This window comes from Ambystoma mexicanum, chromosome 10 (genome assembly GCF_040938575.1).
Source record: "Ambystoma mexicanum isolate Mex_15411 chromosome 10, UKY_AmexF1_1, whole genome shotgun sequence".
In the NCBI taxonomy this organism is placed as follows: Eukaryota; Metazoa; Chordata; class Amphibia; order Caudata; family Ambystomatidae; genus Ambystoma; species Ambystoma mexicanum.
In genome coordinates, this window is record NC_090932.1 from 67269351 (window position 1) to 67286389 (window position 17039).

The 17039-nt window shown below is 52.5% G+C and overlaps 1 protein-coding gene across 1 annotated transcript in view; it reads right to left on the reverse strand.

Moving 5' to 3' along the window:
• The window catches only part of LOC138492816 (receptor-type tyrosine-protein phosphatase eta-like), a 74095-nt gene extending 62493 nt beyond the window's left edge, over positions 1–11602 (reverse strand). Inside the window, exons 1-2 of the mRNA XM_069620168.1 lie at positions 11539–11602; positions 10926–11177 (exon numbers count right to left, since the gene is read on the reverse strand). Coding sequence (XP_069476269.1) covers positions 10926–11177; positions 11539–11602 — 316 coding nt within the window. The remainder of the gene's footprint in view (positions 1–10925; positions 11178–11538) is intronic.
• Positions 11603–17039: the final 5437 nt, after the last annotated feature.

Consider the following 17039-nt stretch of genomic DNA (forward strand, 5'->3'; position numbering starts at 1 on the left):
TTACACGCGATGACACTCTGGCGTGCTGTCCAATTACACGCGATGACACTCTGACGTGCAGTCTTTCCACGTGTGCTCTGTCATCACGTGCTGTGTGGGAAACACCCGTGCGGGTCAACTCACAGACGCGCTTACGCGCTGAGGGCCTTTGGTCCAATAGAATCGCGTATGCGTGCTGACGCGCTTACGCGCTAAGGGCCTTTCCTCGAATTTCACGCTGACGTGCAGGATTTTCACGTGCCAAATCACTCCGTATCAAGCTGGCCACGCGAAAACACACGGAAGACCACGCTCCTGCCCAGAAGGCCGGACTACTGCCCCCCGAGCCCCGAGCACGCTCCCACCTGCCATCTGCTGCTGCCTGACTGCCTGCTGCCCACGTGCACTGCCATTTGCTGCCTGCACATTAGCCAGGGGTGCTGTTGCTGTGACCACCCCTGCTGGAACCGAAGACTCCCGACTGGGATTCCATCGCTCCACAGCCCAGCCCCAGGACCCAGTTGCCCACCCACTCCTGCCTCTGGGGTTGTCATGTCGGGGCAAACACCATCTGGCACCACTGACAACCCCCGGCCAGAGAGGCAGAGGGGCACAAGCTTCAGTGCCACCGAAGTTGGTGTCCTGGTGGAGCAAGTCCTGGGGCAGTATGATGCCCTCTTCGGAAGTTCCCGCGCCGACAAGGAAGGACGGACTCGGATCTGGACTGACATCGTGACTGCCATCAACGCGGAGGGGGTGGCAGTCCGGGACTTACAACATGTCAGGAAGCGCAGGGAGGACTTCAGGTCTAGGACCCTGAACAAGGCCCGGCGCCTCTTGAAGGCAGGGATGCCAAGGGGTGCCGGGGCCACTTGTCGGAAGAACAGATGAGGGTCCTGGAACGCATATCCCCAGCGCTCCACGTCCAGGTCCTAGAGAAGCAGACCCGTCTGGAGTCGAGCGGTGAGTGTACATGCATCCTGATTGTGAGCAGTGCGTGTGGTGATTATTCGGTAGTGTGCAGGTTGCACATCTGTTTGTATGGGGTCGAGTATGGGTGGGGGTGTACAGGGCCGTGGGGCTGACACATGCGAGGGCTGTAATGTGTGAGACATGGATGGTGCTTGTGTGTGTAGGCTTGCATGCCAAATGCAGTTGTGTGTGCACACATGTTTGGATGAATGTGTATGTAAGTAGACATGTCCTTGATGTCACGCATGTATGTTGTTTTCAGCTGCATGTATGAGCACTGTGTACATGTGCATGTGTGTGTATTTGACAAGGGTGCAACAGTGATGCAACATGGATGCATGTGACAGCGGTATGTGGAAGCCTGATTGGCAGATGTGACATGGATGCCCGTCTGAACAGTGCGACACTTGGCAGAGGTGTACACATGCATGCAAGTGTGGTGGTGTATGTACATGTGTGGTGCACTTCCTGTGTTGCATGTGATGTCTGGCTCACCTTTGGCTGCTCATGCAGTTGTATGTGTAGGGATGGTGGTGGCAGTTGCGCTATGGCTGTGGTATGGCTCATGTGTGCGAGTTGTAATGACATGTGTGTTGGGGATTGTGATGACATGTCTGAGGTTTGCCAATGCCACTCATGTGCAACTGTCATGTGTGTATGTGTCCATTGTATAGTGCCCTGATGCCTGTGTTTTGTTTCTCCCTGTCTGCAGCGTCAACTGATGAAGAGGGCGGAGAAGGTGCTGTGGAGCACAGCGGCGGGGATCCCACCGCCAGCCGGAGACGCAAGGCCCGGCTCCCCTCCCGTGTTGTAATCTCGTCGGGGAGTGAGGAGTCCGGTGCCGCGTCCCAGGCCGCAGCTGCCGGGGGAGGTCCAAGAGGCGGAGGTTGGAGTTGGACTCCTCGGCAGCAGAAGGGGCAGCTGGGACCCCACAGGGTCCAACAGGGGAAGATGGCACGGAGTCATCCAGGTTGGTGGGGGGTTTGGTGGAGGAGGAGGCCGTGCAAGCACCAGAGACGGGGTCTGGAGGTGGGGATCCCACTGGTGCTAGTGGTGCAGTGCAGGACCAGGGACAGGAGGCAGCACAGGCCGCCGCGGAGGTGCCTGTGTGCAATCCTGTCCCCGATCCTGACCCTGCATCATTTTGCACCAGCAGGGATGCCTACGTCCAGACCGTTTTCAGGCAGGGGATGAGCTGACGTCAACTGGCCTTCCTCTGCCTGCGGACGTGGCTATCCAGGTCCGGGTTGAGCCTGTCCTGGCTGGTGTGGCGTTGCGTCAACGGGCCATGCGAGGTGACCTGCAGTCTTTTCATGGAGAGACTGCACGTCATCTCGAATGGCTCGTTGACCACGTCAGCCTGCTGGGACAGGTCACCCAGGCCGGATTCCTCCGTCTGATGGGGCTTGCTCCGTCCCCCTCCTCAACTGGACCCCCTACGCGCCAGTCGTCCTCTGTGCCATCTTCCCACCCATCAGTCACCTGGGTGCCCTGTGGAGCTGCCTCTGACGGTGCGGCCAGGCTCGGTGGAGGAGGCATCCCTGCCACAGTCGGGAGTTAGACGTCCAGCAGGGGTGGCCACATCAACAACTGCACCCCAGCCGGAGGAGGATGTGCAGGCAGCAGGAGACAGTGCACGGGCAGAGGCACAGCAGCAGCAGCAACGTGGTGGGAGCCATGAAGGCTCGGGGCCTTCAACATCGGAGGGGCAGGCATCGGCCGGAGGGCAGGTTGACCCAGGACGGGGTGTGTCTTCTGTGTGGCAGCGGTTGGGCCAGCAGATAGGTGTGGAGCGGCGGCGGGTGGAAGAGGCGCGGCTCACAATGGTCAGGGCGGAGAACTCCATGCGGAGGGCCCTGAGGCGGGCCGAGTGCCTCGAGGCAATCCGCAGGGGGTTGGAGGAGGACACGGCGTCGTCCCTGCGGACCCTCGGGGCCATGGAACAGGACCGCCTCCGGGACATCGAACAGGAGTTCGATGATGCCCTGGCCCGGAACACCACGGAGTGAGCCGCTGGACTTGCCCGCCGCCTTTGTATATAGTTCTTTAGTTTTAGGTTTCCTTTGTTTTTTCTTATGATTTGGAGTCGACGGACACTGCTCCACTTTTTGTGTATAGTTGCATTTTAGTTAGGGTTTTTTGTAGGTTTCCTTTGTTCAGTTGGGCTCATGGACCCTTGGATGTTTTGTACATAGTTCTTCATTGGATTGATTTTATTTTTCATTTGACTTTGGACAACATTTTTTTGGATTAGGATTTGGTGTTTTTTTTTTTTTACACGGACATGCAGCTTATCTTTTTTTCATTGCCATTGTAGTTTGTTTCATTTCATTTGCATTCTTTTTTTTTAATACAATTTTGTTTTCATACTTCACTGTGTGGTATCATCTCATTGGTTTCATGCATGTCATGTTGGGTGTTTTCCCATTCAATTGCAACCATTGTGTGTGACGGACATGGGTTCATTAGCTTTATGAACATTGGGGGTGTAACATGTAATTTCCATTTCCATGTGGGTGAATGGGTTACTTGGTAGGGCTTTTTGGCTGTGGAGGTTGACCATGACGCACATGATTGGGGATTGTGAGGACCTGGTGGAGGCTGCCCATGGTGGCTGGGGGGTGGGGGTGGTGGGAGACATGAGTGGGGGCCTGGTGGAGGGTGCCCCTGGTGGCTGGGGGGTGGGGGTGGTGGGAGACATGACTGGGGGCCTGGTGGAGGGTGCCCCTGATGGCTGGGGGGTGGGGGTGGTGGTTGACATGAGTGGGGGCCTGGTGGAGGCTGCCCCTGCACTGCTGGGTGGTGGGGGTGGTGGGAGACATGAGTGGGGGCCTGGTGGAGGCTGCCCCTGCGCTGCTGGGGGGTGGGGGTGGTGGGAGACATGGTGGGGGCCTGGTGGAGGCTGCCCCTGGATGCCGGGGGGTGGGGGTGCAGGGGGACATGAGTGGGGGGCTGCCCATGGTGGCTGGGGGGTGGGGGTGGTGGGAGACATGGGTGGGGGCCTGTTGGAGGGTGCCCCTGCACTGCTGGGGGGTGGGGGTGGTGGGAGACATGAGTGGGGGCCTGTTGGAGGGTGCCCCTGGTGGATGGGGGGTGGGGGTGGTGGGAGACATGAGTGGGGGCCTGGTGGAGGGTGCCCCTGCACTGCTGGGGGGTGGGGGTGGTGGGAGACATGAGTGGGGGCCTGGTGGAGGGTGCCCCTGGTGGCTGGGGGTGGGGGTGGTGGGAGACATGTGTGGGGGCCTGGTGGAGGCTTCCCCTGCACTGCTGGGGGGTGGGGGTGGTGGGAGACATGAGTGGGGGCCTGGTGGAGGGTGCCCCTCGTGGCTGGGGGGTGGGGGTGGTGGGAGACATGAGTGGGGGCCTGGTGGAGGCTGCCCCTGCACTGCTGGGGGGTGGGGGTGGTGGGAGACATGGTGGGGGCCTGGTGGAGGCTGGCCCTGGATGCTGGGGGGTGGGGGTGCAGGGGGACATGAGTGGGGGGCTGCCCATGGTGGCTGGGGGGTGGGGGTGGTGGGAGACATGGGTGGGGGCCTGGTTGAGGGTGCCCCTGCACTGCTGGAGGGTGGGGGTGGTGGGAGACATGAGTGGGGGCCTGGTGGAGGGTGCCCCTGGTGGCTGGGAGGTGGGGGTGGTGGGAGACATGAGTGGGGGCCTGGTGGAGGGTGCCCCTGATGGCTGGGGGGTGGGGGTGGTGGTTGACATGAGTGGGGGCCTGGTGGAGGCTGCCCCTGCACTGCTGGGGGGGTGGGGGTGGTGGGAGACATGAGTGGGGGCCTGGTGGAGGCTGCCCCTGCACTGCTGGGGGGTGGGGGTGGTGGGAGACATGAGTAGGGGCCTGGTGGAGGTTGCCCCTGGATGCTGGGGAGTGGGGGTGCAGGGGGACATGAGTGGGGGCCTGGTGGGGGCTGCCCATGGTGGCTGGGGGGTGGGGGGAGACATGGGTGGGGGCCTGGTGGAGGGTGCCCCTGCACTGCTGGGGGCTGGGGGTGGTGGGAGACAGGAGTGGGGGCCTGGTGGAGGGTGCCCCTGGTGGCTGGGGGGTGGGGGTGGTGGGAGACATGAGTGGGGGCCTGGTGGAGGGTGCCCCTGATGGCTGGGGGGTGGGGGTGGTGGTTGACATGAGTGGGGGCCTGGTGGAGGCTGCCCCTGCACTTCTGGGGGGTGGGGGTGGTGGGAGACATGAGTGGGGGCCTGGTGGAGGCTGCCCCTGCACTGCTGGGGGGTGGGGGTGGTGGGAGACATGAGTGAGGGCCTGGTGGAGGCTGCCCCTGGATGCTGGGGGGTGGGGGTGCAGGGGGACATGAGTGGGGGCCTGGTGGAGGGTGCCCCTGGATGCTGGGGGGTGGGGGTGCAGGGGGACATGAGTGGGGGCCTGGTAGAGGGTGCCCCTGCACTGCTGTGGGGTGGTGGGAGACATGAGTGGGGGCCTGTTGGAGGGTGCCCCTGGTGGATGGGGGGTGGGGGTGGTGGGAGACATGAGTGGGGGCCTGGTGGAGGGTGCCCCTGCACTGCTGGGGGGTGGGGGTGGTGGGAGACATGAGTGGGGGCCTGGTGGAGGGTGCCCCTGGTGGCTGGGGGGTGGGGGTGGTGGGAGACATGTGTGGGGGCCTGGTGGAGGCTGCCCCTGGTGGCTGGGGGGTGGGGGTGGTGGGAGACATGGGTGGGGGCCTGGTGGAGGGTGCCCCTGCACTGCTGGGGGGTGGGGGTGGTGGGAGACATGAGTGGGGGCCTGGTGGAGGCTGCTCCTGGTGGCAGGGGGGTGAGGGTGATAGGGGACATGAATGGGGGCCTGGTGGAGGGTGCCCCTGGATGCTGGGGGGTGGGGGTGCAGGGGGACATGAGTGGGGGCCTGGTGGAGGCTGCCCCTGGATGCTGGGGGGTGGGGGTGCAGGGGGACATGAGTGGGGGCCTGGTGGAGGGTGCCCCTGGATGCTGGGGGGTGGGGGTGCAGGGGGACATGAGTGGGGGCCTGGTGGAGGGCGCACCTGCACTGCTGGGGGGTGAGGGTGGTGGGAGACAAGAGTGGGGGCCTGGTGGAGGGTGCCCCTGGTGGCTGGGGGTGGGGGTGGTGGGAGACATGAGTGGGGGCCTGGTGGAGGGTGCCCCTGCACTGCCGGGGGGTGGGGGTGGTGGGAGACATGAGTGGGGGCCTGGTGGAGGGTGCCCCTGGTGGCTGGGGGGTGGGGGTGGTGGGAGACATGAGTGGGGGCCTGGTGGAGGCTGCCCCTGGTGGCTGGGGGGTGGGGGTGGTGGGAGACATGGGTGGGGGCCTGGTGGAGGGTGCCCCTGCACTGCTGGGGGGTGGGAGTGGTGGGAGACATGATTGGGGGCCTGGTGGAGGCTGCCCCTGGTGGCGGGGGGGTGGGGGTGATAGGGGACATGAGTGGGGGCCTGGTGGAGGGTGCCCCTGGATGCTGGGGGGTGGGGGTGCAGGGGGACATGAGTGGGGGCCTGGTGGAGGGTGCCCCTGGATGCTGGGGGGTGGGGGTGCAGGGGGACATGAGTGGGGGCCTGGTGGAGGGTGCCCCAGGATGCTGGGGGGTGGGGGTGGTGGGAGACATGAGTGGGGGCCTGGTGGAGGGTGCCCCTGGATGCTGGGGGGTGGGGGTGCAGGGGGACATGAGTGGGGGCCTGGTGGAGGGTGCCCCTGGATGCTGGGGGGTGGGGGTGGTGGTAGACATGAGTGGGGGCCTGGTGGAGGCTGCCCCTGCACTGCTGGGGGGTGGGGGTGGTGGGAGACATGAGTGGGGGCCTGGTGGAGGGTGCCCCTGGATGCTGGGGGGTGGGGGTGGTGGGAGACATGAGTGGGGGCCTGGTGGAGGGTGCCCCTGGATGCTGGGGGGTGGGGGTGCTGGGTGACATGAGGAGGTGTGCAGGGTAGTCCCCTGTGGTGTGTGCTGCCTGCAGGGGCCGTGGAGGGTGTACAGGGAATACCTGGGAGCACACAGCCAAATCACGTGTAGAATTTCTTGCGTACCCCTGTCATACACGTACCCAGCCAAATCGCGTGTGGAACTTCCCGCGCACCCCTGAAATCCACGTACCCTGACAAATCGCGTGTGGAACTTCCCGCGCACCCCTGAAATCCACGTACCCGGCTAAATCGCGTGTGGAACTTCCCGCGCACTCCTGAAATCCACGTACACGGCCAAATCGCGTGTGGAACTTCCCGCGCACCCCTGAAATCCACGTACACGGCCAAATCGCGTGTGGCACTTCCCGCGCACCCCTGTAATCCACATACCCTGACAAATCGCGTGTGGAACTTCCCGCAAACCCCTGGAATTCACATGCCCTGCCAATTCGCGTGTGAGACTTCCCGCGCACCCCTGAAATCCACGTACCCGGCCAAATCGCGTGTGGAACTTCCCGCGCACCCCTGAAATCCACGTACACGGCCAAATTGCGTGTGGAACTTCCCGCGCACCCCTGAAATCCACGTACACGGCCAAATCGCGTGTGGAACTTCCCGCGCACCCCTGTACTCCACGTACCCTGACAAATCGCGTGTGGAACTTCCCGCAAACCCCTGGAATTCACATGCCCTGCCAATTCGCGTGTGAGACTTCCCGCGCACCCCGGTATACACGCACACGTATTTTTTGTCAGCGGGTGTCCGTGTTTGTGGGTACCCCTTTGCACGTCATTTGTCCTGGAGGGCCACAGTATAGGACATTCATCATGGCAGTATATAGGTGCTATTTGTTGGTGCACCTTTTGGCGCACATTTCTTACAGGCGCAGAGACGCTACCGCCTGCTTTCTTGTAGCGGTCGTGTTTGTGCCTGTGCGCTAGTTTGAGCGTGCGCTTTTTTGCCCTATTCTATTCCATGAATACGTGTTGTAGGCGAGCGTGTGGGTGTTCCGCGCACTTGTGCCCTGTACTTCCCCCGTGACGCCCACATTTTGGCAAGTTGTTCCCCATTCCGAGTGTTACGCCCCGTGTTCCGCCTACTTTTGTTGCGTGCGCCGCGCTATCTGCGATTTTCGTTGTGGCCTGTGCGATTTTCGCTGTGACCTGGCGCACGCAGTTAGATGGCCTGTGCGCCAACGTGCGCCGCACACTTTTTTATCGCACATCCGTTGGTTTTCTCACGCACGGCCTTCCATGAATCGATGTGCGCTGCTTTTCGTGCGATTTTCGCACTTGCACTGCGATTTTCGCTATTCCACTGCGATTCGCACGTTTTTGGCCACTTGCGCTGCGCTAATTATTCCATGAATCGGCCTGAAAAAGTCTTCAACACCTTTTCTTTTTTCCAACCTGTGTTTGCATATACCTTTCCCTTTGTATGTGCACTGTCTGAACCCATTCCTTCATTCATCTTTTTCCCTTGTCTTTTTTGTTCGCGCCATTTTTGGCAACATGACATTGGCTGCTCTTCAAACTCCATGTCAGATGTTTAGATTATCAGCCATATCTGTAAGGTGGAGACAGGACTTGAGGGGTAGGAGTGGACCCTGAGGAGGGCCAGACTGAGCTTGAGGTTGGACAGACAGTGGTTGAGGGGCCAGACGGTGCTTGGGGAAGAGGAGGTGGTCGACGCAGGAGTGTTGGAGCAGGCCAATGCCACTGAAGGTGGAAGAAACTGTTCCTTTGGAGGTGGCCATGTCACAGTACAAAGACATTGGACCAGAGGTGTTTTAAGGAGATTTCAATCCACCTCCTCCCGGGGCAGGTTATGGTAACCAAAGAAACACTGCAAGTGCCCAAAGAACAGACGGTGTGAGTACCGCTGAAGGGAAATGTAAATTTTCGCCAGCTGCAGTAAAATTCCCATTACAGAAAGTGAACATATTATGCACCGGTAAAAACCAACTCACCCCAGTTACCGTTGGCTATAAATATTGATGGGAGCAATTACTGCTAGTGGTAAAAATAGAGCCAGAAAAACTGTATTAGCACTGGTAATTCCCATTATTGAAGAAAATACAAGCAGTCATTGGTTGTAATTTACCTCTCAAAATAAATCCAGCTCTTAGCTGATCCTAAAAAAGGTAGCATTCATAAACAGCTGCTATTGCTTGATCAATGTGTCTTGCGTGAACAGCACAAACACACATATGATGATGTGCTTTAGGAGTCATATGTCAGACTAAGACATTTCAGTCTATGAATGATTGGATTGTTATCGCCAGTGGTGAATAACACAGTTTGTATTTGACCAAGGCGATATTTGTGTAGTTGCTGAAAATTGGATTTTTGCACAAGCAGAAGTATTCATCCCGGTGGTGTTTAACCGTGGTAGTAATGTCTTACCACCAGTGGTAAGGTGTATGTGCAAAACCACTGGCCGTATTGGTCAGTATTTTTATGTAATGAGCCCCAGGCGTTCGTGCGGAATTGTCGGCATATCTTTTTGTGCAAACAGCAGCAGTTGAAATGTGAAAAAACACTGCAATATGTGCAACGGCAACACACATCTTTGCTCATAAATAATGCAGGCAGGGAACTGTCAGGCCTGTCTTTACCTATGTAGGAGCGCAAATAAAGCAAACAACAAAATGGCTTCCTTTTCAGTGAATCACTCTTCAATGTCAATCAATAGTGTGCATTCTAGGGCATTAGCAAATAAAAACAGCCATGGAATTGTCATGTAAAGGTACAAATACGTAGAAAAATGAAATCATCAAGGTTTTCAATATTATTGGCCATTAGTACCCGGCATTGCAATCCACAGGATAATACTGAACGGTGATTGGCTCTTTTCCGAGCCATACCACAGTGTAATCCCGTGGACGCATGTACAGGCCTGCGTTTCTTCCCGGCAGGGGGCATGGCCGCCCCTCAGCCAATGAGGAGGCTCGAAACAGGGCAATCCCAGCCTCGAGCCTCCACACGGCTGGAGGCTGCCATTGTCCCCTCCCAGGGATTCAGGTAAGTTTTGTATTTCCCTCACCCCCTTCCCCTGCAAACTATCCCCTCCCCACCCTCCCTACCTCACTTTCCTTTTTTTTTTTTTTTTCGGGAGCGATCGCACTGGGAAAACTTTTTTTTTCTGTTTTGAAACGCTGCAGCGCAACTTGTGGAGCCTTCTCATACGGTTATTGTCGAGGCCTCACACAGCGCGCTGGTGTTAGTGAGGTGATAATTGTTAGGGTGTCCAGAGCCATGAGGTGACACATGGGAGTAGAGACAGAGAACAGCATCCCATCTAAAACCTAGGCTACTGACTAATTCTCTGTCACGCGGATAACGCTGTGGGTGGGAGATGGCCAAGACTTAATAGTGAAACCTCCATCTTGTAGGCATTATACCCAAAATGTAGTATCCCCCAAACAATGTCCCACTTACTGGACTCTCTTGGCACCTTGAAATGTAGTCCTGTCCGTACAAGAATGATTGGTTGTAGATAGATGAATGCTTACAAGCAGATGTTTTGGCAGTGACCCCTGTGGGATTCTAGATTCCATATCAAAAATGTGTAATATAACAAACAAAACTTTAACAACATAACAAGAGCTACTAGTCTATTTCTATAATTCTCTAAGGATGTATGTAGACTGGTGATTGGATGTGCGAGCAGGCCCATAGCAGACACATCTTTACCTTGAGACCCGGATTCATATGCTTGATCCTGTGAGTATACATGTTGTTGGCCTGTGACTAAGGTTTATTCCCTGAACCTAGAGGTAAACCTATGTAATATCAGGTAAGGCCTTTCAAGGAGAGCGATTGTACACCATGTATCATTTGCTTCAGCAGGCATGGTTTGCTAATGTTGCTAACTATTCAATTTGTCTACTTGTTTGATCCTGAAGATTTTGTCATTGTAATTAATTGAAACAAAAATGACATTCAAATGAAAAAGAATTTCTGCTCAAGACCGTAAGTAAAGCAGATCTTGATTTTCTCTGTCAATACACATTTGATCAAAATTAGACAGGAAAGCTGGCACATGGGCCACTTTTTCCAAAGTTATTGGTATTTTTGCCCAAAAATGCAAGAATGTTTGTAGTAAAGGTACTCACGTGTAAATCCAGATACTGTCTCTGCATTCCCTTGTCTTGGCCCATCCTGTGCAGACACTTTAACAGTGTAGTAGTTTCCAGGGATCAGGTCAATCAATCTGACATGTTCTGTAATCACGGACATGCTTAGGGAGGGGGTGCCGATAACCTGAACCAGGTAAGCACTTGCACCATCGTCTGGTTGAGACCAATTGATGAACAATTCTGTGATCGATACTGCATTGAGAGACAGATTTCTAACAAGGCCAGGATCTAAAGATAAACGGAGGAGAGACATTGAGTACACTGACAAGTAATGGGAGCTTGAAAGTCCAAAGCACAATAACAGATGCAGACATTGACCCTAATACTCATATAAACTGAGGTGTCAATTTTATAGGTATGGGTCCAATGTCTTTCTCTCACTTGAAGGTATGGCAGCCGCATGAAAGTTGCAACTCAAGCAGGCACCACTCATCCCAATGTGCCTGCCGGTTTATCAACTCTTATTGGCTGCCATCACTGTGATGTTACTGCTAAGCGTCCCTTGGCAAAAGCACATCTACTCTTTGCAGTTTTGAGTAAGCATTCCAGGCCCCATTTTTGGAGAAGTATGATTGTGTTACGTACATACCTTTGTAAACATACAGTAAGAACATGGGCTTTGCGCCAGCTTGATGATGCGTTGCGCTGTCCATTGTTACCTGAGTGACCTTCTCCTGCACCAAAGACTCCATTGGCATTTACTTGAAATGCCAGTACCTATTATGACACTGGTTTAAATGCAAATTTACTCTCCATGGTACAGAGGGGTAATTTCCCTGAAAAAACAGTAACTTTATGGCAAAGTGGTTAGTAGGCAGCCTGATAGTTCCAGGGTTAACATTTGGTTCATGTTGGCCATTAATACGTTCACATATAATTAAATGGCTTCCCAGTACTCTTGCGCCAAGTTCTCCAGGTCAGGTTCCAGGAGCCCTAGCCCAACCAGGTTTCCGTGATAACCAATGACTATGAAATCAACTCTCATTTAAACGCACTGTTTTCCAATGTAACTTGTGTGGACATACTGAAAACATGGATTGGATATGGCACCTAAGACCTGGACTTGGAGATGCCTGCGCTATCATACACTACAGCTGTTAAAATTATGTTCAACCAATAAAATCCTGAGATTACTCAAAATTCACAGGCATTGAATGCCAGGACCTAATAAGCAGTTTTTTGCTTATTTTAGAGCTGAAGATGTGAACGCTGCCAGTGGAACCAAATATGCCAGACCTGGAAGACAAAGAAGACAATCATGAAATAGTTCAGCATTGCCTGCATTTTGAATGATATAGCGGTTCTTTTAGAAAATAGAATTCAGAATTGTTAAGCAGAAATCAAATGCTAAGACACTTGCTGTTCTAAAACGAATGACAACTAATCACAGGACACACTTATGCAGTTATGTGCTTGACCAATTAATCCATGCAAGCATACACCCCGAGACACATTCATCAATTCAAGTAAGATGGGCGTCCTGTGGCCTCGAGTGATCAACTTGCCATATATTAAAACCCAGTCACATTTTCAGGAAATCTACAATAACTATTTAGGAAAATAATTCAAATGTAGTGAATCTGATTGAAAAGTTTTGACTTTTAGCAGGGCAGTTATAAATGTGGGCATTATTTTATTTTTTTGTGGGTCAACGAGCACATTCTCAGTATTTCTTTTATGTCTACTTTTTCGATACAGCGTAAAGAGTAGAAAAATAAAATGCACGCTGTTTTATCAAATCACAACATTATCTCTTCTTTTCCAGAAATTGCTATCACTGAGACATGAAGGCTTCATGAAGAGATCATGTTGTGATTTGATACAACAGCGAGCATTTTTTGTTTCTACTCTTTACGCGGAATCGAAAAAATAGACATAAAAGAAATACTGAGAATAGGCTTGTTGACCACAAAAAAAATAAAATAATGCCCACATTTATAACTGCCCAGCTAAAAGTCAAAACTTTTCAATCAGATTCATGAAGGGCTCGATTGAGGGGCTGGGGTAACAAAGCTTCACCCTCCATTAGCCAACCCACCAGCAACCGCGTTTTGTAGTAGTTACGCTTTTGTTACAACTCAACGCCTCTCCACACAAACCCCTCTGTGTCTTCACCGTCGCTTGATTTAGTATCAGGCAGCCAAACGTGATTCCCCACACCCTGCCATTGCGTGCACGGGCAATGAGGGGAAGCTCTTGTGTATCCCAGTGGCCTGGAAAGGGTTAAGAGGGTCATTCGACCCTAGTCAGGAAAGCAGCACCTGATGCACCACCAGGTCGGCCTCTAGCAGCTTCCGCCAGGATCACTAATACCCTAAGGCTGCCATTGGCAGCCGATTGCACAATCAGGTGGGGATGCTGTCTCCTGGCTGCACCGCAACTCCGCAGACCAGAGCATTTGGGGAAGCACGCCAGATCTTCAAAATCAGGATCGCAACGATGAAGAAAAAACACACTGACCAGCATATAGGATATCTTTATTCTGATGCATCATGTTATCTTAACCATACACAGAAGCCAAGCATTGATTTAAAGTTCATGACCTTGTTTCGCCATTTGCAGCTTCTCTTGCACTGCGAAGGCGAGACTTGGCTGACGTTTCTGACGCAGAGAAGATGGCGCCCGATGCAGGCACGTGGCTCAAGTACCACGAATGACCAAAACAGTGACAGACAGCTCCTGGAAAAACAGTCCCTGCTCATTTTGAGCATTGGCAATTTTTGTGAAGCGTCTCCAAGGCATTATCTTCCTAGAAATCAGAGGCAACCACGACATTGGTAATGGATGAATGCATTATTTTATTTGCGTTTCTTGACAGCCTCATGTACACAATCTGTTGGAAGCTTGACCTTAGTGTAGGGATGCGATGGCTATCAGCGCCCGGGAACTAAGAGTCTGGTTTAAAAGGAAAAAGAAGAGAGGACAAATGACTGACTCACAAGTGGTTACATTGCTTGACACCGTTGTTATTTTGAAAACGAATACAGAAAACACACACGTTTGCCAGATAAATGCACAGATCAGCATTAGTTATTAATGTGCAATATAGCTCAGCAGGCTATTACACCTGCAGCAGATTCCAGCATGTACTTTGCAGTTCATGGGGCTGAAGTCCAAAGGTTATATTGAGTATTCTGTCATTCCTACATACAAAGTTTGAGCAACCACCTAGCTCTCCTTCTTGCTCTCACTCTGACTCTATCTATGGGATCCCTTTCTTTCACGATCACATTGTCTTACTCTATCTCCCTCACTCTATCTCCCTCGTTCTCTCCTTCTCTTCCTATGGCCCAGAACCGAATTGGCAGGGCTGTGTTTGCTAGCGCCACACCTGTCTTTGCTGACAGCAGAGCTACCAGAGAAAAAAACACATATCTTGATTTGTTGTGAAGTTTGCTGTGTTTTTTTTGGGCAAAATTTACAATGAGTGCAGCAGCTATAGAGGCATCTGGGGAACCCAGCCTGGTATTCAAAGACATACATTGTCATGGCGTGCGTCCATTCTAGTTATTGTTAATCACTAGTACAGGTGCATATGAGTTCAGCAGAATTTGCAACAAACAGCTGGCCACGATGCTATACTAACACTCCCTTGATGCTGACAGAAGAAACAATCTGAGTGCCACCCTTTCCAAGAAGAAGGGACATTTTGAGAGACAACATGGTATGTATTCACGGCAAAAGAAGATATGTTTGAAAAAAAGAAAATATTTAATTGTACTCACATTGTAAACTGGATCTTTTTAGTTTCCATTACAATTTCATTTCATATTTGTCATCACTCATCCTAACATTAATCATGAACCATATCTACTCATTGAGACAGCCTTAGGACTGGGCTCTGGGGAAGAAATGGCTGTGTCATCTGTTACTCAGTGGTGTTTTTTCTCCACAACATTGGGAACCTTGATGAATTTTAGAAAAGGAGGGCCTGCGATATGAATCCGGGTCTCAAGGTAAAGATGTGTCTGCTATAGGCCTGTTAGCACATCCAATCATCAGTCTACATACATCTTTAGAGAATTGTACAAATAGCCTAGTAGTTCTTGTTATGTTGTTAAAGTGTGGTTTGTTATATTACACATTATTGGAATCTGGAATCCCACAGGGGTCACTGCCAAAACATCTGCTTGTAAGCATTACTCTACTTACAACCAATCAGTCCCTTTTGCACAGGACTACATTTCACAGTGCCAAGAGCCTGTAGTAATGGGACATTGTTTGGGGGATACTACATTATGGGTATAATCCCTACAAGTAGGAGGTTTCACTATTAAATCTTGGCCATCTCCCACCCACAATGTCATAAATTAATTCCACCCCCCACAGCAAAGCTCTTTGGAATGGCGAGCACATTTTCTAAAACAATGAGAACCTGGGGAGCCCTTTGAGATGTGAATATGATCATAAAGGCACAAATGAGATCGATGGCAAAAAGAGCTCATGGTCTGGCAAGCATTGGGTTTAGCTCCTGCATAAAACCATAATATTGCTGTTGGTGCATTAATACACTCTACAATTGATTTTATTGTATTGTAGCAGAATTTATAAAGTGCGACTAAGGCCGTTAGGCATCTAGGCGTTAACCACAAGCAGACATTAAGCAGGGCAGGCTCTAGTGATTTAGAAGGCAACCAATTAAAAAATATGACTTTTACGTGCAGTACGGAAAGGAAGATACCCCTAAATGACTCACAAAGATAGCAGGAGCCCATTCCATAGAGTAGGGGCTAGTACCAAGAAGGATCAACCACCAGACCGAGCTTGCTGATACCTGGGTACTCTAAGGAGCGCCAGAGAGGATGAGTGAAGACAGCTAGTGGAATGGTAATGCTCTATCTTACTTTTCAGGTAGCTAGCACCGGCGTTTTTGAGAGCCTGGTGAGTGATACAGAGAGTCACCAATAGCCAATGAAGTTGATGCAGCAGACCGGCAGAAGGGGCCAGTCTAGGAGTCTTCAGTGCCAGTCTTTCAGCAGTTGTTTCTGGTATTTTGGCTGCCCTAAATAGATCCCATTGCAATAATCCAGTGATCCCATTATCGCTGGGATGACTAGCTTGGTCCAGATGTCAAGCGGGAGGAACAGCAGAATCGTTCTCAAGACTTTAGGTTTGCTGAAACCAGAATTACAGACAGCTCTAATCTGGGCTTCAAGAGAACCACTGGACAGAAGCATCACCCCTAAACATTTTACAGATGTACTGGGATCGGCCAAGGGCAGAGGGAGTCATGCCAAAACTGAGAACTCCAAGAACTGGTAACTGCCTGGGGACCAAACACCAGCACTTCACTTTTTCCCACATTGAGTTTTCACCAATTAGCAGACATCCTATAGAAAGCCAGTTGCTTAGTTTAACAAAAGGTTAAGACGTGGGGGAGTCCAGCCAAAATATCATTTGCGTGTCAGCAGCGTAAGTATAGAATTGAACTCCAGACTCTGAGATAAGGTCTGCCAATGAGCGCAGATACAAATTAAACAAAAGAGGGGAAAGAGCCGACCCCTGAGGAACATCACGGGAAGCACTGCATGGAGGGGACAACATAGCTGAAAAGAGACCATTTGTGTGCGCTCTGCAAGAAATTAATTTAACCATGCCAGTAGGGCTCCTGTTATCCCCGCCTGCTCCAGACGGGCCAATAGAATGCCACGATCCACAGTATCAAAGGATGCACAGAGGTCAAAGAGGTTCAATACTCCAACCTCTCCACAGTCCTAGAGAAGCGCAAGATCATCCAGGAGTGAGATCATGACTGATTCTGTGCCCATCAGGGGCATAAACCCTGATTGAAATGGATGCAGGCAATTATGGGAGGACCAGCAGCATTAGTACAGGTCAGTAATGATGATCCCAAAGTGGGATTAAGATGAGTTTTTTTAGGAGAGGAGTGAACAATGCATGCTTCAGGGGAGCAGGAATCTCCCCTGAAGAAAAAGAATACTGCAGAGCCTCAGTTAATATAGAAATGGCCTTCATCGGAAGTGCCTTTAAAATATGAAGGGGTACCAGATCGAGAGGCGAAGCTGACTTAAGCGCATTAAGAGCCATTGTCAATACGCTCCAGCTGGAACTTATATATACAAATCATAT